At 51.8% G+C, this 22,043-nt stretch overlaps 1 protein-coding gene across 1 annotated transcript; it reads right to left on the minus strand.

The window, feature by feature from the left end:
- Positions 1 to 680: 680 nt before the first annotated feature.
- Positions 681 to 22,009, minus strand: chd3 (chromodomain helicase DNA binding protein 3). The gene is given in 38 exon segments (XM_085933422.1): positions 681 to 1,832; positions 5,253 to 5,364; positions 5,542 to 5,699; positions 5,783 to 5,978; positions 6,378 to 6,510; positions 6,885 to 6,993; positions 7,893 to 8,027; positions 8,140 to 8,226; positions 8,316 to 8,478; positions 9,030 to 9,305; positions 10,015 to 10,159; positions 10,236 to 10,369; positions 10,442 to 10,527; positions 11,632 to 11,718; positions 11,783 to 11,960; positions 12,759 to 12,943; positions 14,239 to 14,458; positions 14,516 to 14,640; positions 14,974 to 15,091; positions 15,151 to 15,282; positions 15,382 to 15,523; positions 15,610 to 15,783; positions 15,862 to 15,983; positions 16,370 to 16,507; positions 16,573 to 16,779; positions 17,058 to 17,249; positions 17,326 to 17,623; positions 17,684 to 17,907; positions 17,976 to 18,170; positions 18,474 to 18,758; positions 18,940 to 19,129; positions 19,131 to 19,267; positions 19,357 to 19,484; positions 19,554 to 19,744; positions 19,812 to 19,936; positions 20,024 to 20,158; positions 20,230 to 20,369; positions 21,658 to 22,009. Coding segments are annotated over 38 exon segments (6,102 nt in total). The 5' UTR covers positions 21,842 to 22,009; the 3' UTR covers positions 681 to 1,716.
- Between the last annotated feature and the right edge of the window lie 34 nt (positions 22,010 to 22,043).

Below are 22,043 nucleotides of genomic sequence, written 5' to 3' on the forward strand. Positions count from 1 at the left end.
CAAAGTTGACGTGTCGGTGCCTCGTGAGCCTGGATGGATGGCAAATGAAAATAAGCCAATGCAGGGTCATTTTGGGGAAGCCCCTTCCCACAAAACGTTTTCAATACATTTACATTGATATTGTATACGGGCTATACAGGTCAAGTCATTCGTAAAAAAAAAAAATGCATTGTGATTGTAAGATTTGATGTGATTGAAATAAATTTGCTTTGTCATTCTTCAATTGAATTTGTCGAGTATTCGTTTACTAATGCCAAATCTTTTTTTGCAGTACGAGTTTCACTTTGTTCATATTTTGCTTTTGATGAATTACAGCGAATCAATGAATCAGGTATGTTCATCAAATGAAAATAAATCACATACATTTACGATGAATACATTTATTGAGATCATTTTCACAATACGGGGTTTTCAGGAAGACAATGATGTATTTCTTGATTTGTTATTATTCTCACGATTGAAAGGATGTCAAAAGTACAGCGATGCGCAATGGTAGCCTAATATTGAGCCTCGTGGCACTCGGCGGAGCGGATGCTCAGGCAGTGCGCTAGCTAGCTATCCGCTCGACAGTCTACCTATCGCTTCCCGTCCTTTCACGCCAACCAAAAAGTATTCCAGGAGAATGTGTGTCTCATTTTGTTCTCTTTTATTACAAACAAAGAAATCAACAAACACATGTGTTATTTCGAAATACTTTCATTGGCAGCTAACATTTGATAGGCATAGTGACACAAAGATGAAAAGAAAAAAAGGATAAAGCAACATGATTTTGTTTTTTGGGGCAAACAAGTAACGAAATACTGATTTCTTTGCAAAATGCGTCACAAATCTTCGTAGGGAGCTCTGGAGGAAAATAAATGAAAGAATCAAATAAACGCGCGCCACAAATCTGCACGCAGCTTTCAGCGTCAGGATGCCGAGAGCTGCGTGTGTGTGTGTGTGTTTGCGCGCGTGTCCGAAGAGGAGGTTCATTGAGGAGTAGTGTGCTTTGACGCAGACAAGCATGGGAAGTTGGGAGAACTCCAAGTGTGTCTGTGTGTATGTATGTATGTATGTTTGTAGATTAATTATATAATTAATCTACAAACACATGTGTGTGTGTGTGTGTGTGTGTGTGTTAAGGCCAGACTAAAAAGAAGCAAATAGTATACAAGAATCAAGTTGTGACATCATCAGTCTTTTTTCAATTGAAATACTGAGAATATAAGGTGTTTTGCAGAATGTCTAACAAGAATAAAGTCTTGTGAGAATGAAGACATTGGACAAGAAAGTATTTGGGAGGGACAAAATCGGATTGGGATCAAACTGCAGAAAAAACAATTGATCTTACAAGAATCTAGTTGTGTTCATATCATGAGAAGAAAGTTGCATTTCTTAAAAAATGTCATTTGAAGAGAATAAAGTCCGATTTTTGGTGACATATGAAGAAAAGAGGAATATTTCTTTTCTCAAGCATCTAAGTCAAAATGAAAAAAATGAGAACATGAAACGTTGATCAATCCACTATGTTTGGGGATAAGTTATCCTTTACTTTGCAAAAAAATCAAAAGACAAAACTGGTCATTCTCATGTTGCATTTTTCAGAATTGTCTGCTCGACCAGAGTCAGTCAAGCAATGACTTCATTCTCAATATAATCTTGGTACTTTTCAGTGGAGCTTGAATACTTTGCGTGCGTGCGTGCGTGCGTGCGTGCGTGCGTGCGTGTCAACCTAGTCTAGTCGTCAATGCAGATGATCTCGCCACCGCGTTGCTCTCGTCGCAGCTCTCCTTCCCGTTCCTTCTTGACAGGCAAGGACAAATTCGAGGACAAAGACGAGGACAAGGGGAGCGCTGCAAGGTGGCCAGAAAAAAAAAAGAAAGACAAGCGTTGGAGCTCAGCAGTGAACAGACGCACCCACATTCAGTAGCGCCCTAGCATAGAGCCTTGTGGCACTCCAAAAGTAAGGCTCATTTGACACAAACGTGCTCGAGGGCCAGTTTAAGAGCAGCTTTTCCAAACAAAAGCCAGGAATAGACGACGGCTGCGCTCGCACCGCGGCTCAAATGTCATAACAGCCAATCCAGATCAGCGCTGCGATAAAGGGGGGGATAACTCCGTTTGTTGCCAGCGCGGGGCCAGCCGAGGGAACGGAAAAAGAGAAGGGAGAGTATCACATGAGAAGCAAAACAAACGGAGGCCAGGAGAATCGCACTGCACGCACCGCTCATCCACCAGAGGGCGTGTGCAAAATTCTCCTGCCCCCTTAAAACGGCCGGCCACCTTTAGGCCTAAGACAGCTTGGACGGACGCTGGTGAGGACAAATGCGACGTCGAGGATCAGACGGGTGGATAGCCACCGGAGCATTTAGCAAAAGGGGCTTGGGGTTGCTCGTTTTGAAATAATACAGACCCGTCGAGCTCGCTCGCTCGCTCGCTCGGTCGGGATCGTTCTGCCGCCACTCGGCACGGCGGCGGACGAAGCGAGACGGCTCGAACAGATCATAAAAACAAAAAAACACCGTCTGCTATTTGAGCAAGCGAAACGCTGCCATCTTGGCCGCCGCGCCAAAGCGTTCTATTCTGGACCAGGCGCGTGTGTCTGCGTGCAACTGCAGAGTGGCTCGGGCCGGCCTTTGAGAAATCCACGCATTCAAATCGGAGCTCGGAAATGTCCGAGCGCCACTCTGACACTCGTCCGTGACACGGCAGCAGCAACGGCGCAATTCTTTGGGCCTTTGCTCGCCACCAATTCCACATGAGGAAATCGGCTTCTTTAGTGGCTAAAAAAAGAGAGAAGGAAAAAAGAAAAGAAGCCAGACGCTAAACGTTGCTGCTGGGAATGCAGCACGGACTGCGCTCCAAATAGAATCCAGCGAAAACGGACGTGGATATTGGCACGTTTGTCCTCCTACTCTGGAAAGGCATGCGAGCAAAACCCAAAGGTGTTTGATGCCCAATGCTATGCCACACGGAGAAAAAAAGAGGCTGAAGGAGAGGACGAACAGCTTCCTTTTAATGAAGCAAAGCAAAAGCATCCGCGGCACCTTTTGTCGCCCGCCCAAAAATGCAATCTGAGCCAGACAATGGAGTCCCGTGTTCACGGAGCTCCCCGTTCCCTTCCCGGATCACTTTGGTCACCGTCGCAGATAGCGCCAGGTCTTTGCCAGAATCTGTGTGGGGTCCAGACACAACTCCAGCGAGCGTGTCCAGATGGAAGACTGTGCAGGAATGAGGGAGGATCGGGTCAAAGTGAGGAGAAAGGCTCCTTGAGTCTGCCGGTGGATGAAGAATTGATCCTAGGGGAACTCTTTTTTCCAAAAGTGTCTGTGTGTGTGGGGGGGGGGGGGGGGAGAGGGGGGATGTGTAAAAACCTGAGGAAATCAGGAATTTATATGCGGCTATGAATTCCTGACAACCTGCCACTGGATTAACCTACAGTCTTCTCAGAGGAGTTGCTCCCCCCCCCCTCCCCACATGCAAGTGGTCTCTCTGGTTGGGTATTCCACAAGGCACAGTCCTGGCCGGCCGGCCGGCTGGCACTGTCCTGGCTTTGAGCGGGCGGGCGGGCGCTCAGGGTTTCTTGGGGCGACCGTTGCGCGGCAGGTTCTCCACCGTGTTACTGAGGCGATACTTGACGATGATGCTGTGCACCGTGGACTTGGGCATGCGCAGCTCCAGGCCGATGGCCCCCTCCGACTTGCCGTCCTTCCACAGGTCCACCACCCGCTGGCGCTGTACCACATCGTGCTCCTTGGTCTTCTGGCACGCGCCGGTGCCGGCCGGCCCCCAACCAGCTTCTGTGGGGGGAGACAAGCGGCAGACTGTAGCCGAGGCTTGCGGAGGGGGGAGGGAGGAAGGAAGGAAGGAAGGAAGGAAGGAAGGAAGGAAGGAAGGAAGGAAGGAAGGAAGGGGGGGGTGGCAGGGGAGCACCGCGAAAGGACACTCGAGTGGTCCCCGCGAGGAGGATTCAATGGGTCGGCTACTGGGGCGGGCCGATGGTCTGCTCTCTCCTGTGGCAAGTCCAGGTGAGGAAGGCCAGACAGGTTTGGACAAAAGAGATGTGGGACGGCTTGGCTGGCGAGCAGCACGGGAGCCTCGGCATTTGCCTTTCATGCACATAGGAATGTCTGGGAGGACAGGGAGTGCTATTCCAGGGTGGCCAACTCTTTGGATTTGTTGTTTTTAACTCTTGTCCAGCAGCCAGCTGCTTTGCTTTGCTTTTCTTTTCCTTGCTTTCCTCCCAATCAGGGCCAGGGCGGCCAGGACGGGCTCGGAGGGGCAACCGGCGGCTATTTCCGTGGTCACGCATTTACGCCAGCAGAGCGCATCTGCGCTGCGGTTGGCGTCCCTCTCAAAATACCTCCTGCGTGTTTTCTTGGCGCTCCGCCCAGGGGATAATGACATTTTCGCTCATGCGTCGTGCAATGCCTTTGACAGATGTTTTGCTCGCTCGCTCTTTCCAATTACACGAGTCGACTTGAGCCATTGTGGCAAGAGCAGCTCTTTGCACTTTTCCCTGCCGCATCTGGGCAGCACGTTGGCCGGCCGGCCTGCCTGCCGGCCAGCCAGCAGCCAGCCAGCCACAGAGCGCGTCTGGCGAGCACATGACACGCTCAACAGCAATTGGCAAGCAGCGGCCAAAACGCAACGTGCACATTCCTGAGTGGCAAAATGAGTCGTCATTTGGTTGAAAGAGCCCGGACATCCACGCTCAAGTCCCGATTGGGTGGCCGTGCGGACCTTGAGGGTCTGAGACGAAGCCGCTATAAGGATGGAATTCTTCAGATGAAGTCTTGAAATAGAGGCGAGAGAAGCGGCTTTTTGCCCGCATCACCAGCACAAAACAAGGCCGCCGACAGACGCTGGAGTCGCTAATGGAGTCCAGAACGGCGTGCTCATATCGTGGCGGCGGTGGTGTTTTTTGTTTGGCTCTTTTCAATTCACTTGACTTTTTCCATGAAAATGGTTGAAATGGAGTCAAATTTCTGCTCAACGGCCGTACAGTCGAATGAATAGCTCATTTTTAGGGCAATTTTTGCTTTGTTCTCCATTGCGATATAGGGTTGGGTCAGATGTGGCAGAGAAAATCATCAACGGGTGCCCGCATGGGTGGGGAGGGACCCTCGTGGAAAGTCACAAATGATTGGTGTTTGAAAAAAGAAATGGCTCCCAAAGATTCATCTTTCCAGCTCATAAGACGTTTGGCACATGGCCAAAAGCTTTTCTTTTTAAAAAAAAAAAAAAAAAAAAAAAAAAAGAGACTCACTGACCTGATATGAAGGACCCGGGTGGCATCTGACTGTAGTTGGCCCCGCCCATTGGCCCCGGAGCATAGGGGGCGCCGTAGTGCTGAGGGGTGGCGTAGGGTCCGGGAGGGACAGGCTGGACCCGGGGAAAGAAAAGGGACGAGTTCAGCGCTTGAAGATGGCGAGGGAGAAGAATCTGCTGACGTAACACTTGTAAGAGCGAGCGCAGGTCGGCGGGCGGGCTGTGTGTTTTGACCGGCCGAGCGCGGCAGGCGCTCGTGTTCTTCCGTGTTTGCGCGGCGAATGGGCTGACCGGGGCCGCGTGCGTCTCCTTGCCGGCCAGCCGGCCGAGGATGCTCCTCTCCGACATTTGCAGGCGCGCGGCGATGGGCGCCACTCGGGACAGCGCGGCCGGCAGCCGGGTCACGTCGGCCTTCATGTCGCTCAGCAGCTCCTCCAGCTGGTTGAGCACTGCCGGCACAACGACACCGGCGCCTTGGGACTTTGCCGTGCATTTTGCGGACGTTCCCAACGACAGATCTGGCGCCACGGACCTTTGCGCAGGACGGCGTTGGCCGGCTTGTTGCCCGCCAGCGACTCCTTGCTGAGGTGCTGGTGCGCCTCGGCCAGGCACTCCACCTCGGCGAAGCGCGCGTTGAGCGCCATGGCCGGGTGGCCGGGGTCCTGCGTCATGTTCAGGTAGGCCGCCCGCCGCAGCTGCTCCTCGATGACCAGCGCCTGCTCCAGCAGCTGAAGGAAGGAGGGAGCGGGAATGAATGGCGGCAGCGTTGATGCTAACTTGCTACAATTTGGGACAATCCTATTTTCACGGTCATTGGAGAAGAAAAACAATGTCTAAGACAAGAAACAAGGTCCCATTTGCAGATTGACCCCAGTACAGGATCGAGGAAGCTAGCGAGCGAGCGAGCGAGCGAGCTCGCGTCCCTCTGCAGCACATGGAGCTCGCGGCGAGCTCGCAGAATCATCAAGAACGAGTCGACAGCGTTCGGTTTGGAGCGCGGAGCAAGTGATGCAAGAGATTGCGTAAATGAGGATGTGGGAGCACACGCCAGGCCGCAAACAGGATGAGGAACGCTGCGGTCAGCACCGGTTTGTCAGCTGACCCAGAGAGGCCACAATTACATTTACCTTGAAGCGGCGAGCCAGGAACTTGTTCTTCATTTCCAGGAAGTTGCCTTTGTTGGCCTGCGACTTGAAGGGCACGTTGACGATGGCGAACGGCGGGTCGTTTTGGACGTCCTGCCACCGAGCGTAGCCGTGGCTGGAGCCCGGGTCAAGGACCTTGAAAACTGGACATTTAGGAAACCTCGCCTCTCTACCTCACCATCAGAGTGATTTATTTGATTTGGGGTTTTTTTTTTTAAACCCAACACGCAGTCAAACTGAAAGGTAGAAGCTGTGCTAGCACAATTGGATTTTTGAAGAAGTCAGCATGGCGGGCGGGCGGGCAGGCGGGCGTCATAAAACCAGATTTATGTCGTTGATACGCAGACCCGACTCGCTAAACACAGAGGACGACATGTTCTTAATGTTTTGGTTTGCTGACAAAAAACAAGCGCAGTAGTGTGTGTGTGTGTGGGGGGGGGGGGGGGGCGCTTCAGAGGGCTGGCCGCTGTCCTGCGTCACCAAGGATACACGACGATTCCTGCCAGGAGCCAGAAATCGTGGCGGCGGTGCCAGATATCGCTCCTCTTTCCCGAGGAGATAGCGGCCCGCTCTTCGTTCTGCCAAAGAGTGTGCAACTCTGTGGGACACACACACACACACACACACTCAAAGTTCCAAGTTTCCAAGTTCATATATGGTTATTTAGCCAAGTCCAACCATGGACCGAGTCCTACCTCCCTTTCGACTGAACTTTCCTTCCTTCATAATAAGAATAATAAGAAGAAAAAGAAGAACAACCTGAGAGGTGGAACTCGGTGTGTCGCATTAGACAGCTGTAACTGACCATTTCTGGAAGTAGGGTCAATTTGATTTTCCGTTTCTATAAATAATCAAGGCAGGGACAGGGATTCATCTCGATGCAGATGTTTTACCATACAGTATACATCTCAGAAAGAGTTTGGGTGCGACTTATACTAAGGAGCGACTTATTTGTGAAATGATTCACATATATATCTTTTCATATGTTATTTTTCACACTGAATCCCAAGAGGGCGCTCTAGGCCTGTGGAATAATTGCAACTGACAATGAGTCTGAATCCGTTCACTGACTTCCGGAGTCAGCAGCAGCGCCGTTGTTTATAAGTGACAAGGAGGACAAAGATTTCGTTGGATTTAATGTTACGTCAGGCACGTTCTTCCTTCCTTGCTTATGTTAGCGACGCTAACGTAATGGTAACTCAGCCTCTCATAGCGTTCAGCCTGTTGTCGCCTATTCTATTTTTATTTGAAAATGCCACTTATACTCCGGTGCAACTTAAATATGTGTTTTTCTCCTCTATTATGCATTTTATAGCTAGTGCGACTTATACTCTGGAGTGACTTGTAGTCCGGAAATTACGGTACATGGGAAACGAATGAAATATGAAAGGAGTCATTTCCAAATCCTTCACCCCGACTACCTACTGTACTTTCTTCAGTCAGTTCACAACCATACGTAGGTTATTTGAAATGAGACTTGCATCACAGCGTACTGACCAGTAAAGCCGCCGTCAGCAATGTTAAACATGAAGCGAGGTTGCTCCACAGGCCGCTTGGCCAGCTCCTCCTTCACCTCTCGCACTTCCTTGCCAGCTATGGCGGCGGCGGCATCCTTTTCACTTTGCATCTCCTCTGTTGACAACGAGAAAGGTCAGGTTAAGGCGCAGGACGGAAAAAGACGGCTGAGCTGAGCCGAGGCGAGCCCCGAGGCGAGCCCCGAGCTGAGCCGAGCCGAGCGCGGCACCTTTCTTGGTTTGGGCGGGCTCCTGGGACCGGGCCGCTTCGGGCTTGGCCGTGTCTTTTTGCCGTTCCTCATCCACGTTTTGGCCATCTAAGAGACCCAAGCAGAGCTTTACCCCAAAGTTGGATACGTGACTAGCTCCATCAAATCAAAGTAGGTGAATTGAGCCGTTTTGCCACCTTGGACCTTCCCGTCACGCTCGGTTGTGGCAACGCTCCCGTCTGGCCGATTCCTCTCCGGCGGCAAGGCGCTGCTCGCTTGCTCCTTCTCCTCCTCCTCCGTACATGAACGGTTGTCCTCTGTTTTGGGACTGGGGGGACCCACGCTTTGCACTGCGCAAAGCTGAAACGACAAAGGACCACATTTGATTTGGCGTTGAGAAGAAATGTTAAACATTTTGTTGTTGTTTTTTTTCATTTAAAGATAAAATAAACCATATCACAATAAATATTTTTACAACTAAGCGCAGGTTTTGGAGAAAAACAATTCAAGACTGACAAAACAATAAAAATAAATCAAACAAAATAAAAATAGCATACTAAATTGTATATTGTAAGTATTTTTACAACTAAGCTCAAGTTTTGGAAAAGAAATTCAAGACTGACAAAAAAACAACAACAATGTCAATAAATAAATAAATAAACCTGATTGAAATGTATAAAAATAAGTATTTTATCAAGGTCCATGGACTTAAAAAAATGTAAAGTACTTCAATGTGAAATCAAAAGAAAACATGCGCAGGTTGAGCATTTTCTTTTGAGAAGTACCGAGAATTCAATGGCTTCATTCAAATATGCCTGCAGCATTGGGCGTGTTCACCGGCCGCCACTTCCAACGCAAACCTTGCATTACAACCAAAGTGCCGCGGAGAGGACATTTCTTGGCCTTCCCACCTCTTTCCCTTCATCCTGGTCCTTCTCGCCGCCGTCGTCCTCGTCTGTCGGCACGGGCGTCGCTGTTGACGACAAAAGCTCACGACTTGGCCGCTGGCTCGCCCAACTTTTTCCGCACCGACCTGGCTCGGAGGCGCACGGCGTGTTGCCGTAGCTGGCGTCGGCTGTTTTGGCGCCGACGGGGGACGGCGCCCCGGAGGGGGGTCTGTCCGGTCCGACGTCGGGCTTGAGCTCCGGAAGACTCCGGCGCCCGTTGATGTGCTCAAATTCCTGAATCTGGGCCCAAAGGTCAAGCGGCAACTCGCCGGCTTCGTTGGAAGAGCTGCTGCTAGACGCCATTAGCAGCAAAACTAAATAGATATATCGTATTTTCCGGACTATAAGTGGCAGTCCCCCCCACGCCCCCATAGTTTGGGTGCCATTTATACTCAGGAGCGACTTAGGTGTGAAATTCTGAACGTTAGTTTCGCACTGAACGGCAAGAAGGCCCTCTAGGCCTCTGGAATGATTGCAACTGACCATGAGTCTGACGTAAGCCACGTCGAAGAAAAAGCACTGCGTCTTCTACTTTCGAGTGGTTTATAAGTGCCACGGAGAATGCAGATTGCGCTGGATTGAATGTTTTGGAGTGACGCGCATGTTATTTGTGCTGTAGTTATCTTCGTATGTTACGTCAGGCGCAGTCTCAGTTCCTCGTTTATGTAACGCTAGCAATGCTAACGTCTTGCTAACTCGGCATACCGTCGCGTTCAGCCTGTTCTATTCTATCCTGCTCTATTTTATGTTCATTTGAAATTGCCTGTCAAGAGGACATGTCTGTTGTTGGTGTTGGACTTTGGCCAATAGATCCCCCCCCCCCCCCCCCCCCCAAACTGCGACTTCTACGCCAGTATATGTGGCTTTTTCTTCTTTATCGTGCATTTTATGGCTGGTGCGACTTGGAGTCTGGAAAATACGATACTCGCAGAAGAGAAAAGAGCGCCACCTTCTTCTTGACGAGCGACATGACGCCGATGCGGGTGAGGACCGTCTGTCGACACAGGCCTTCCCTGGGGACGCCGTCGGCGAACGTCTCGGCCCCGTCGGCCACCGGCTCGCACAAATGACGCATGAAGAGCGACACGTACGCCCTGGCCGCCCGGACGGACGGACAGTGCGTCGTTCAATCACTTGAAGGCCTCTTTGGCTTTTGTTCACGATGCTTACTTGAATTCCTTCTCGCTCTTGCCTCGGAGGTCTCTGACCAGCCACTGAGAGGAGAAGGCGTCCTGAGACGGCATCCCCCAGCGCATCACCGTGTTGACAAAAGCCTTCCGCTGGCGTGAGTTGAAGCCCAGAACCTAGCAAACAAAGACAAAAATGCTCAACCGCTCGCTGCCATCATTTGCAAGAAAGCGGGCGGGCGGGCGGACCTCCAAGTTGCCGCCCACTCTGGCCAGAAGAGGAGGGAGCGGTTTGTCCTTCTCGTTCCTCAGCTGGCGGCGGGATTGTCTCCGGCCTGCAGGGTACCAACGGGTTAAGAAAAAAGAAAAAAAAAGGCACGGTTTCAATCTCGTATCGCATGCTCGCCTTTCACGAAAACCTTGAGCTTCTTGGCGAGGTAAGGAAAGGAGAGCGAATGAGTGAGTTTTTCTCCCCCTTCCTTGCACTCAGAGATGGCCGTCTGGATTTGTGTGTTTTGGCAAAGGGCTTTGCGTGAGCGTGCCAGGCAACTGGATCTGCTGAATCAAAATTGGCTTTTTTATGTGCAGGGAGGGGGGGGGGGCTTCTGCAAATCATTTACAGCCCAATTCAATACGCTGATTGAATGAAATCAGATGATATTCAAACTAACAATCATGTAAAAACCCATTCAAACTAAATGACCCCCCCCCCCAACACGCACGCACGCACGCACGCACGCAAAATAGGAGCAATTTCCACACCAGACAGATACTTTCCCCGAAATATCACTGCTAGCGCTTTCGAGGCTTTGACGCCATCTTGTGAAATCTTTGAGAATTATACATACATATATGTATTTTAAAAATACAACAAATGCAAATAGTTTGGAGTGAATGACATGTTTAACAAATAGCTAGCGATAGTAAGCACAGGGGAAAGAAATATCTTAGCTAGCTTACACGGTTTTCACGGTACGTAGCTTTAGTTGAGTTAAGCTCAACAGAGTAGCTTGTGGCATAGCTTGTAGCGTAGCTTGCAGGGTAGTTTGCGCCCATCTTAATGAAATGCTACTTTCCTTGAGACTGATTGATGGAACTTTGCACCAACTGGACATGGTTTGGTGGGATTTCCAGATTGATGTTTTCTTTACCGTGCTCGGAGTGTGTGAAAGCCGCACATCTAGTTTCCAGTGGCCTGTCTATGATAGCTTTGTTAGCATGAAGCTAGCACACCTGAGTTGTATGGGTTGGGTGGACGGACGGACGGACGGACGGACGGACGGACGGAAGGAAGGAAGGAAGGAAGGAAGGAAGGAAGGAAGGAAGGAAGGAAGGAAGGAAGGAAGGAAGGAAGGAAGGAAGGAAGGAAGGAAGGAAGGAAGGAAGGAAGGAAGGAAGGAAGGAAGGATGCTTTTGAAGCTTTAACGTTTGGAAGTGACCTTCGGAACAGTCGTCAAAGTCCTCGTCCTCCTCCTCGGAGCCCACGGAATACTCGGAGTGGTTGTCGGAAATGTCAGCGTGCCACTCTGGAAGGAGAAATGTGTTGGGCTGGCCGCAGACAACTCCTTGTTTTGCTCTTCCTTATCTTACCCTGATCTTCCTGCGCGGCGTCGTTGTAGTTGACGGGCTTGCGGTTGCGCTTGCCTTTGCCCAGTTTGCTGGCCAGGTCCTCCTGCTGCTGCTCGTAGTGCTGGCGCAACAGCTTCTCCCAGTAGTCCGGATCTACGTTCTCCTCCTGCTTGATGATCTCTCGCTCCATCTCGTCCATCTGGAGTACCAAACGGAGATGAGGAAAGGAGGAAGAAAAAAACAAACAAAAAAAACGCAGCACGTCGGGTCACTTTGATTTTTCTTTTGTTTTGATTCCGAAAATCCTTTGTTTACTTTTTACACGTTTCAGAGTTAGCCGTTTTCCGATTTTTCTTTCATACGAGGAATCCGTCAGGAAAAACAAAGTCGACGGAAGACGCCGTTGAAAAACGTTGCCGTTTAAAAACGTTGCCGTTGAAAAACGTTGCCGTTGAAAAACGTTGCCGTTGAAAAACGTTGCCGTTAGGACATACGACCCCAAAACTACGGAAACCAACTAGAAACGTTTTTTTTTCACTTCATTTTGCGGCCGTACCAAAACGAGGAGATGATCGCAACTCCCCGAGTCATTTTAGTTGTTCTTTGCGGATGATCAAGAAAGTGCCAAAAAAGTGCCATCGATGTGTGTACGCTCTTCCGTGGTTTGTGCTCAAATATTTGGTGCTAGAAGCTAGCTAGCTAGCAGATGTTCCTTTGCGGATTAAAGCGGCGCCCGCCCGCCCGCCCGCCCGCCCGTCAATATATTTAACCAGCTCCCATGAGAAATGCCAGCAGGAGTTATCTGCGGCGGCACTACTTGGCTTCTCTCGGCTCATTATTTCACCGCTTTTTTGGCGAGATGAATGTAGCAGAGCTGCCAATTTTCCTTTCCCAGCAAGTGTCCAAAAAAGGTAACGCTGGAAGTGAAATCCAGGCAAGAAAAAAACAAAACAAAAGCAAGCCCATGTTGCTCAACGTTTTCGGCCCGGCCTCTTACCTTGTCCTCCTCTCGGACCATGTAGCGGGCCACTTTGAAGGAGCTCAGGTACTCGTTCATGTTGTGGACGTCCGAGTCGTCGGTGGCGTCCTGGCTTCGGTCCAGCAGCCTCTCGATGGCAGCGCTGTCGTAGTGGATCACGTTGCCCTCGTCTTCAACTTTATCCCCCGACGAGGTCTTCATACCTGTCGTTATGTCACGCAATAAAACAAAATCGGATTGACTTCAAGTGATATTGTGACTTTAGTTTTATTCCCAAAAACTTCTTCTAAACTTGCAACTTGATTTTCTAGAAAAGAATAGTACAACTTCTTGGTATTAAAACGGTGACTTAATCTTATTAAAAATAAGACTTGATCCTACAACTGTGATTTTTTCAAATACAACTGAGTAAGTCAGTCATATGGTGACTGCTTTTTCTCTCGCCAAAAATAATAATATCACAGAATCAAGAGCATGGGAACGTTTTCTTCAGAAAGAGACCATTTTTAGAATCATTTCTTTTTTCCTAGAAAGCCGTAAAATTCTATGAAACATTGCAACTACCGTAATTTTCGGACTATAAGTCGCAGTTTTTTTCTTAGTTTGGGTGGGGTGGGCGACTTAAATGTGAATTTTTTTCACAAAATTTCAAAATTCCCAAAAAAAAAAAAAAAAAGGGGGAACCCGCGATAAACGAACCGCGATGTAGCAAGGAATTGCTGTAATTTGAATTTCAAGTGACGTCAGCGGCGCGGCAGTTGTTTAAATAAAGGACAAAGATTCGATCACGGGATGACGAAGGGCCCCACCCCACGTACTACCGGCATCATTAGCGACTTTGTTTGTAAGTGACACGGAGGACAAAGAGTTTGAAGGATTGAATGATTTGAAGTGACACAGAAGCTTTGAAAAACTATTATGGCTTTTACGCACTCCCGGTCCGACTCGACGGAGCCCTCGAGGCTGACGTCAGGGCCCACGCGAGGCGTTGTTGACAAAGGACGAGGAATTTGATTGATGGATTTAATGATTTGGAGTGACACAGATGGTTTGATAATATTGTTGTAATATGATAGTTATTTGAACTATACTTTATATATTCTATGTTCTATGGGTCCGTGGAATAATTAGAAATGCAAATCACGACGAGTCCGACGGCGCGCGTACGCGGCATAAAGGACGATCGATTGATTTCATGAATTGGAGTGACACGGATGGTTTTATAAACGTGTTATTTATGTAATAGCTATTAGAATAACTCTGAATGTTACGTCAGGCCCGTTCCTCAGCTCTTGGTTTGCGTTGATGTCACGTTAGCATACCTATGGTTTAGCCTGTTGTCGCTGGTTCATGTCTGTTCTTGCTGTTGGATTTTGACCAATACATTTGCCCCAAATATGTTTTTTTTTCCCACTTTATTGTGCATTTTATGGCCGGTGCGACTTATACTCCGGAGCCCGAAAATGACGGTATTTCTGGAAATCGCTCGCTCACCCACCTTCTCCCTTGTCTTTGAAGAGCTCCTCGGTTCCAAACTTGAGGATGTCGTCCAGTTCCTGCTTGGTCATGGAGCCCAGGCCGGGCCGGACCACCAGATGGGTCAGCATCATCTTCCTCTTGGCCACCTGCGTGATGCGCTCCTCCACGCTGCCTCGCGTCACAAAGCGGTAGATCATCACCTTGTTGGCCTGCCCGATGCGGTGAGCCCGACTGAAGGCCTGAAGGGCAAAAATGAGAGAGACAAGAATGCCACAATGACACCTCAAACCCGCTACCTGAATGTCATTGTGGGGGTTCCAGTCCGAGTCGAAGATGACGACGGTGTCGGCCGTGGCCAGGTTGATGCCCAAGCCTCCGGCTCGGGTGGAGAGCAGGAAGCAAAACTGACAAGCGCCGGGAGCTGCACAGTACCATGAAGGAAAAGGACATTTGAACCAGAAAAAAGAAAGTCTATTTCTGTGGGACTTTTTTTTTCCCCTTCCATATTCTGCAGACGCAAAAAAAAAAAATAGCTTCAATAAAATCCCAAATAAAAATATACCAAACTAAATCCATCAATCAAAATAATAATCCTGATTATTCAAGATGAATATCCCCAAATCAACTCGGAAATACTTGTTGCTTTTTATATGTTGAACTTGACAATCGTGCTGAATCTTTTGGAATGTCATTTACCTTTGTCCAGCAAAATCCAATCCAATCCAATCTGGCCCAAAAGAAGTTTTGGACTCACCATTGAAGCGGTCAATGGCTTCCTGCCTGAGCGCCCCGGTGACGCCGCCGTCGATCCTCTCGTACTTGTAGCCTTCGTAATCCAGGAAGTCCTCCAGCAAGTCCAGCATTTTGGTCATCTGCAAAGAGCAGAGTCAGCAAACGGGCGCAACGGACCCACCGGGCCCGACGGGCCCACCTGCGAGAAGACCAGCACTCGGTGTCCCTGCTCCTTCAGCTTGCGCAGCATCTTCCGCAACAGCGTCAGTTTCCCGGAAGCCTTGGTGAGCGCCGAGCCCTCGTAAGCGCCGCTGGCCGTTTTCTGGGCCTCCTGCAACCAAAGGAAGCAGCCAGCGAGCCAGCGACACTGTAGCACGTCGCCAGAGGTGCGGCGGCCGGACGCTCGACGGAAGCCGAGAACTTTGCCCACCATGGAGGCCACGGGGAAGAGGTAGGGATGGTTGCAGCACTTCTTCAGGTCCATCATGATGTTGAGCAGGGAGACCTGGTTCCCTCCGCCTTTTGAGTTCAGAGCCTCAAAGTTCTTGGTTAGAATCAGCTTGTAGTACTTTCTGGGTTTGAAGACAACGACAAGATTCATTTTGCTTATTTTGAAAGAAAAAAAAGCAATGGATGAGAGCGGGATTCGGATACTTACTTCTGCATGGGGCTGAGCTCCACTCGCACAATCAGCTCGGTCTTGGCGGGCATGTTCTTGAAGACGTCGGCCTTGAGCCGCCGCAGCATGTGAGGCCCCAGCAGGTCGTGCAGTTTCTTGATCTGGTCCTCCTTGGAGATGTCGGCAAACTCCTCCAGGAAGCCTTCCAGGTTGCTGCGCGGCGGCGGCGGCGGCGGGGAGGCACGCGCCCAATGACTTGGCAAATTTCCTTTTGGAGAAAGTGCAACCTACTTGAAGCGGTTGGGTGTGAGGAAATTGAGCAGGTGGAAAAGCTCCTCCAGGTTGTTCTGGAGCGGCGTTCCCGTCAGCAGCAGCTTGTGGTCAATCTTGTAGTCGTTCAGGCGCCGGAAAAACTGCCACAACATCATGTCACAATTTTGCAACTTGATTTGATTTTGCTAATAACATTGATTTCACTAATATATGGCTTTGGACTTGCTCGGGGTTTTTTTTTGGACGCCATCCTCTTGGCTGTGCTTGTCCGCAAAGAATGACTACCAGGAAGGCGTACCCCAGAAAAAATGTTGTTGTTTTTTTTTGTATGGAGCTTTCGCAAAGAAAGCGCAACAAATTCCAACGCTTTCATTTTTTTTTCCATTAGGAGCATAATGGCGCTATGCCGCCACCTCGTGGCCTACGCTGGCAATTATTTGGCTTTTTGGCCCGGCATCTGTTTGCCGGCCTTTTTTTTTCGTTTGTGTTTCTCTCTCAAAAGAATGCAGCTTTTGAAATGAATCACCTTGGACTGATTATTTTTCAGACGGTGAGCCTCGTCCACCACCAGGCAGGCCCAGTCCATGGACTTGAGCGCCGTCTGGTCGATGGTCACTAGCTCGTAGGAGGTCAGCAGCACGTGGAACTTGATCGGCGTCTCTCTCTGGAGCAAAAAAATAAAATCACGGTCATCAACTCGTCCCGCCCGCGCGCGTTGCCTCTCGTTGCCTTCATCTTGAAGGCCTTCTTGCCGCCGCCTTTCATCATCAGCGAGTCGTCAAAGGAGAACTCGTTTTCCCGGATGATGGCTCGGCTGTCCTTGTCGCCCGTGTAGGTGACCACGTAGAAGTCGGGCGCCCACATCTCAAACTCGCGCTCCCAATTGATGATGGTGGAGAGCGGGGCGCCGACCAGGAACGGACCCTTGGTGTGACCCTGCAATGTAGCCAAAATGCTCACAAACATTTTTTTTTTTCCTGGAGAAAAGACAATTGTGTTATTGTTGTCATTCTTGTTGTGCTAACTTGGAAAAAAAACATCTCTTCACGTTGCAGCTTCTAAAGCTCATCTGACAAAAAGGATTTGCTTTAGAAATGGGCAAGGACCATTGATTTTTGTAAAACGTGACCATTTCTTTTCATCTTGAGGGTTTTTTTTCTGGCCTTGATACAAAACACAGAGGCCGCTCGAAAAAAGAAAAAAAAAAAGGCTACCTCTTTGAAGAGCGAATAGAGGAAGACGATGGTCTGGATGGTCTTGCCCAGACCCATCTCGTCGGCCAGGATGGTATCGGTGCCCTGAGCCCAGGAAAAGCGAAGCCAGTTCAGACCCTCCATCTGGTAGAGATGCAGCGTGCCGCCCGTCGACGTCACAAAGTCGGGCTGCTCCTCGTATTTGATCGTCGGCTGCGGGAAGATGAGAAGGAAGGTTTTCTGTCCTCTTTTTTGAAAAACAGAAAGGAGACACGCCAGGCGAGCTCACGTCGGTGACGGGCCAAGCGGGAGAAGGCGGCTCTGGGCCCTCTTGACTCTCGCTCCTCATCCCGCGAGATCGCCGGGGGTCTCGGTCGGCGACGGCGTCCCCGCGTAAAGGTGGGCTGAGCTGGGCCGGCGGCGCTCCAGGCCCAAAGCGCTCTCCCAGGTGGTACCTGTGTCTCCAGTAGTTGGCTTTGCAGAGGGCAAAGTCGGGGATGTCCGTGGCGTCTTGCTCCCAGGTGCACTGGTCGTAGGTCAGGTCTCTCCACTTGACCAGGTAGTGGTAGGCGCCCTTTTTGTCCAGACTGCCACGCATTTGAAAATGTTAGCCCACGCACGTGCATGTTCCGTTACTCGCTGCTTACCTGTGGTTGATGATGCGATGGATCAGCAGCCACTCGGGCTTGATGCCGTATTTGTAGAACTTGTCTTCCATGGCGGCGTACCCGGGGTCCTTGGAGCGCCGCTTCTCGCCGTTGGCCGCCCCGCTCTCGTCCTCGCCGCCGGAGCCGTAGTCCAAAGCGGGCGGCTCGTCCATGTCAGTCTTCCTCTGGTAGTTTCGGTACATGACCGAGTGGAAGATCTCCAACTGGAGGGGTCGGGCGGGTCAGAGCGTGTTTCGCCTTTCAAAGAGCCCAACTTTTGCTCTCTCTCCACCTGCAGCTCAGTGATCCAGGCGCAGTGCCAGTAGGACCGTCCGGCCAGCTTGACCAAGAACTCCCGCTCGGCTCGGCCCTTTGCCGGCGCCGGCTGTTTGTGCGCTGCGTCCTGCGCCGGCGTGGGGAGCGCAGGCGGGGGCTCCCCCCACCGCCAGTGGAGGATCTTTTGCACGCGTCCTTTGATGGGTGGGCACTAAAGGCGGAACACACAAGCGGGGAAATGAAGGAAAAGTGGCCATGCTGACCAGACCACAAACAAAGCACACACAGTGGGCTGGGCTGGGCTGGGCCATCTGTCCGTCCGTCCGTCCGTCTGTCCGCCCCTCCACCCACCGCCCCTCCCTCCAGTACTTTTTGCTTGGATGAAAGGTCGAGAGGTAGGGGGAAGGATAGCTGATGGAAGGAATGGGAAAAAAAAAGAAAAAAGAGGAAGGACAGACAGACAGACAGACAGACAGACAGACAGACAGACAGAGCAAGAAAGGAAGCCACTGACCGTGCATCGCGGACACAACCACTGTCCGTTGGGGATGTCGGGCAGCGGCGGGTTCAGGCAGCGGGCGTGGTAAGAGGAGGTGCAGGTGTCGCAGCACAGCAGCTCGCCTCCGTCTTTACACACCCGGCAGAACTCCATGTGCTCGTCGTGCTGCTGCTGGTGGTGGTGGTGGTGGTGGTGGTGGTGGTCCTCCGCCCCCGCCCCTGACGTGCTTCTCTCCTCCACGTCCTCCTCCGCATCCTCAAAGTCTTTGTATTTGGCTTCCCACTGGATGCCTTCTTTTTCCTGGAAGGAGACGCAAGCAGACCATTGGCAGCAAAGCCTCGCCATCGTATTGGGCCCCGGGCGCGGCCCGGGTTCCTTCGGCGTACGTTCTCGGGCCGTGCCTTGAGAAGACGGCGCTTTGTTATTTTTGCGCTCGACGGGCCCGGTCGGAAGACGCGGCGGCGGCGGCGGCGGCACTCACGCAGTGAGGGCAGCTCCACCAGCCCTCGGGAGCCTTCTCCAGCTCAGGCTCTAAGCACACCAGGTGGTACGCTCGCGGGCAGGTGTCGCACAGGATGATCTCGCCGCCTTGCTGGCACACCTCGCAGTAGTCCTGGTGGTCCGTCTCGTAACCGTCGGCGTCTTCCTCACCTGAGAGCACGAGGCGAGCCGTGAAAGGGGGAGCGCCCGAGTCGGACTCGGCGCCGCTTACTTTTCTTCTTCTTCTTGGCCGGCCGCCCGCGCTTGCTCTTTTTGAGGCGTCCGCAGCCGTCTTCCCGCTCCGACTCTTCTCGGTCCGGGTCGTCGCTCTGACGGAGCCGGACGGGCGAGGTGAGGGCACCCGCCAGCGTCGCCGGCCGCCCGGGAGAGGCCAGCCCGCCCCCGCGCGCTTACTCACCCAGCAGCTCCTCTTCCTCTTGGCACACGCCGGCGAAGGTTTGAGCCGAACGGGCGCCATCTTTTTGGCCTTGTTTTTTTTCCTGTCGGGGACGCGAGCACTTTTGCTGCGCTTCTTGTAGCCCGGCCCTGCGCGAGCAAAACTCAAAGTAGGTCACATTTCAGCCAGATCTACTAGACAACTAGAAGGGAGATGACCTTTGCCTTCTTTGGTTTTAGCCTTGCGGACAGGCGGCGGCTGCAACGGCGAGACGGCGGCCGCCGAGACCTGCTCGGCGACGGCGTTGCCTTTGAAGGGGTTGTTGAAACTGAACTCCCGCCATTTGGCCCCCAGGACAGTCATCATCTTGGACATGGCAATCTTGGGGTTCTTCTTGGCGATCATGGGCCTGGCAGGAGGGGAAGAATGAGCACAAAGGAAGAAGACATCGGATGTGGCCGGGCCGGCGTTTTTACCTCATAAACTGACTGAAGGCCTTGTAGTTGGTGAGCTGCCTGTAGTCCTCCTCGCCGAAGGCGTGATCCACGTCCTCCAGGCCCCACTCCTCGGCCAGCTGGGCGGAGGTCTTCTGCTCGGCGGGCTGCCGGGGAGCACGCGCCCGGCGCTCGGATGAGTGCGCGCACGAGACGGGAAGCGACGACAACGTGCCCGGATGATTGGACTTTACCCTGGCGGTCTCCTCTTGAGCGCTGCCTCGGTCCTCGTCATTGCTTTTCTTCTCCTTCTTTTCTTTGTGCTTCTTCCTCCTCCTTTTCTCGCCCGAGTCCCGGTCCGGCGGCGAGTCCCGCTCTACGTCGCTGTCCTGAGCAGACGCGATAGAAGGCTGAGGAGCGAGCGGCTGAGCAGATTGAGGCGAGAGGCGCTGCCACGTACGAGCTTCTCGGCGCCGTCGCCCTCTTTTTCCTGCCTGGCGCCGTTGCCCTCTTTCCCCTTCTTCTTGCCATCCTTCTTTTTCTTTGGACGTCCTTTCTTTCCACACGGGACCTCCCTGTCAGACGTGTCCGCTTCTTCCTCTAGAGAAAAAGACGATGCTTAAAAGGGATGCAGAATCTTGGCTCTGCTTCAAGCACAGCACAGGAACAAACATCTTCAACAGGCATCAGAGGGACCTGCGCCGTCGCTGGTAATGTCACCTCCATCTTTACATCCCAACCTCAGACAGAGAATGGAAGGATGGATGGATGGATGGATGGATGGATGGATGGATGGATGGATGGATGCTAGAGCTGTGCTCAGAACAGCTGGGTGCCAGATGAGACTTTTTCAAGGGTACCTTCCAAACCTTCTCTACATCTTCCATCATGCACAGGTAGCAGAACACGCACCAGAAGAAAACTCACATAAGCACGGTGAGAACACACGAGGTCCACTCAAGAAGTTTGGAGCCGATATTTAAACGCTGAAGCGGCCGGCCCAACAGTTGCACTTGGTAAAAGTGGGACTGGCTACTCTGGTCGGTTGACACGCCGACAGAAACGCCAGATGTGAAAATGATTCCTAAAGGGATCATCGAATGTGATCAACCTAGATTGAGTCTACGTTCACTCACTCCTTCCAGCTCCCCGGCGAGCTGTGTGGGAACGCCGCACCGAGAGCCGGCCGCCGGGCGCACTCGAGCCCGGGCGCACTCGAGCTCGGGGACTCGTAGGCCCCGCCGGTGGAGCGATCGGTTAGCCGTGGAGGTCGCGCTGCGGGAGCTCATTTTATTTGGAGCCCCAGTGGAATGAATGTTAATTGTTCAACCTTACAAAGGCGCTATTGACACATGTTTTGAGAAACTTCCTCAGAGTGAAATAAACATAGTTGGAAGTCACCCGTGAAGCAGCGGCGGTCGCGTTAGGAGGGACATTCGCGAGCGGCGGATTTAACCCGACTGTGTTTGAACGCATCACCAAAAATGTCCCGGAACGCTGTCATTCCTGACACGCGTGTCACTGAGTGGGTGGGCTGGCTGGCTGCTGGCTGCCTGGCTGCCTGGCTGGCTGCTGGCTGCTGGCTGCCTGGCTGCTGGCTGGCTGCTGGCTGCCTGCCTGGCTGGCTGCTGGCTGCCTGGCTGCTGGCTGGGGGTGAGCAAGATGACACTTTGGCCGTGGGCACAAAGTTGCCGAGCAGACCGAGCGTGTCTCGTGCGCATCCCAATGCTTGAAATCGTCCTTCCTTCCGTCCTTCCTTCCTTCCGTCCTTCCTTCCTCCCTTCCTTGCTTGCTCCCTTCCTCCCTCCCCGAGCTGGAGACGTGCGTGATTTTTCAACGCAGCCGTGGCGTGGCGTGTAAACCGTCCCTTTCGGGCGCCCTGACGTACCGGGGCTGGCTGCAGTTTGCCGAAGCGCCGCCGGCGAGTTGATGTCGCTTCTCGCGTCTAATAAGTCTCCGCTGCCGCCGCCGCCGCCGCCGCCGCCACCGTCTTCTTCTTCGTCAAAATCTCCTCCCTCGGATTGAAGCGCCGTGCTCTCGTCTTCCTCAAAGGCCCGCGGTGGATAGGACATGATAGTCCTCTCATCGGGATCCCGTCCTTGTGCGCAAAACAATAACAAAAAAAAAGACCAAGTAAAAAAAAAAATGTATCGTGCTGTTTATTTAATATTCAAATCGGGGGGGCATTTTACACTAGGCAGAGAGCAACAAAGATGGCCGCCCTCTTATATTTATTTTTTTACAACCCCCCCCCCTACACACACACCCCCAATA

This window comes from Syngnathus leptorhynchus, chromosome 2 (assembly GCF_054491065.1).
Source record: "Syngnathus leptorhynchus isolate UIUO chromosome 2, UIUO_Slep, whole genome shotgun sequence".
NCBI classification, from domain to species: domain Eukaryota; kingdom Metazoa; phylum Chordata; class Actinopteri; order Syngnathiformes; family Syngnathidae; genus Syngnathus; species Syngnathus leptorhynchus.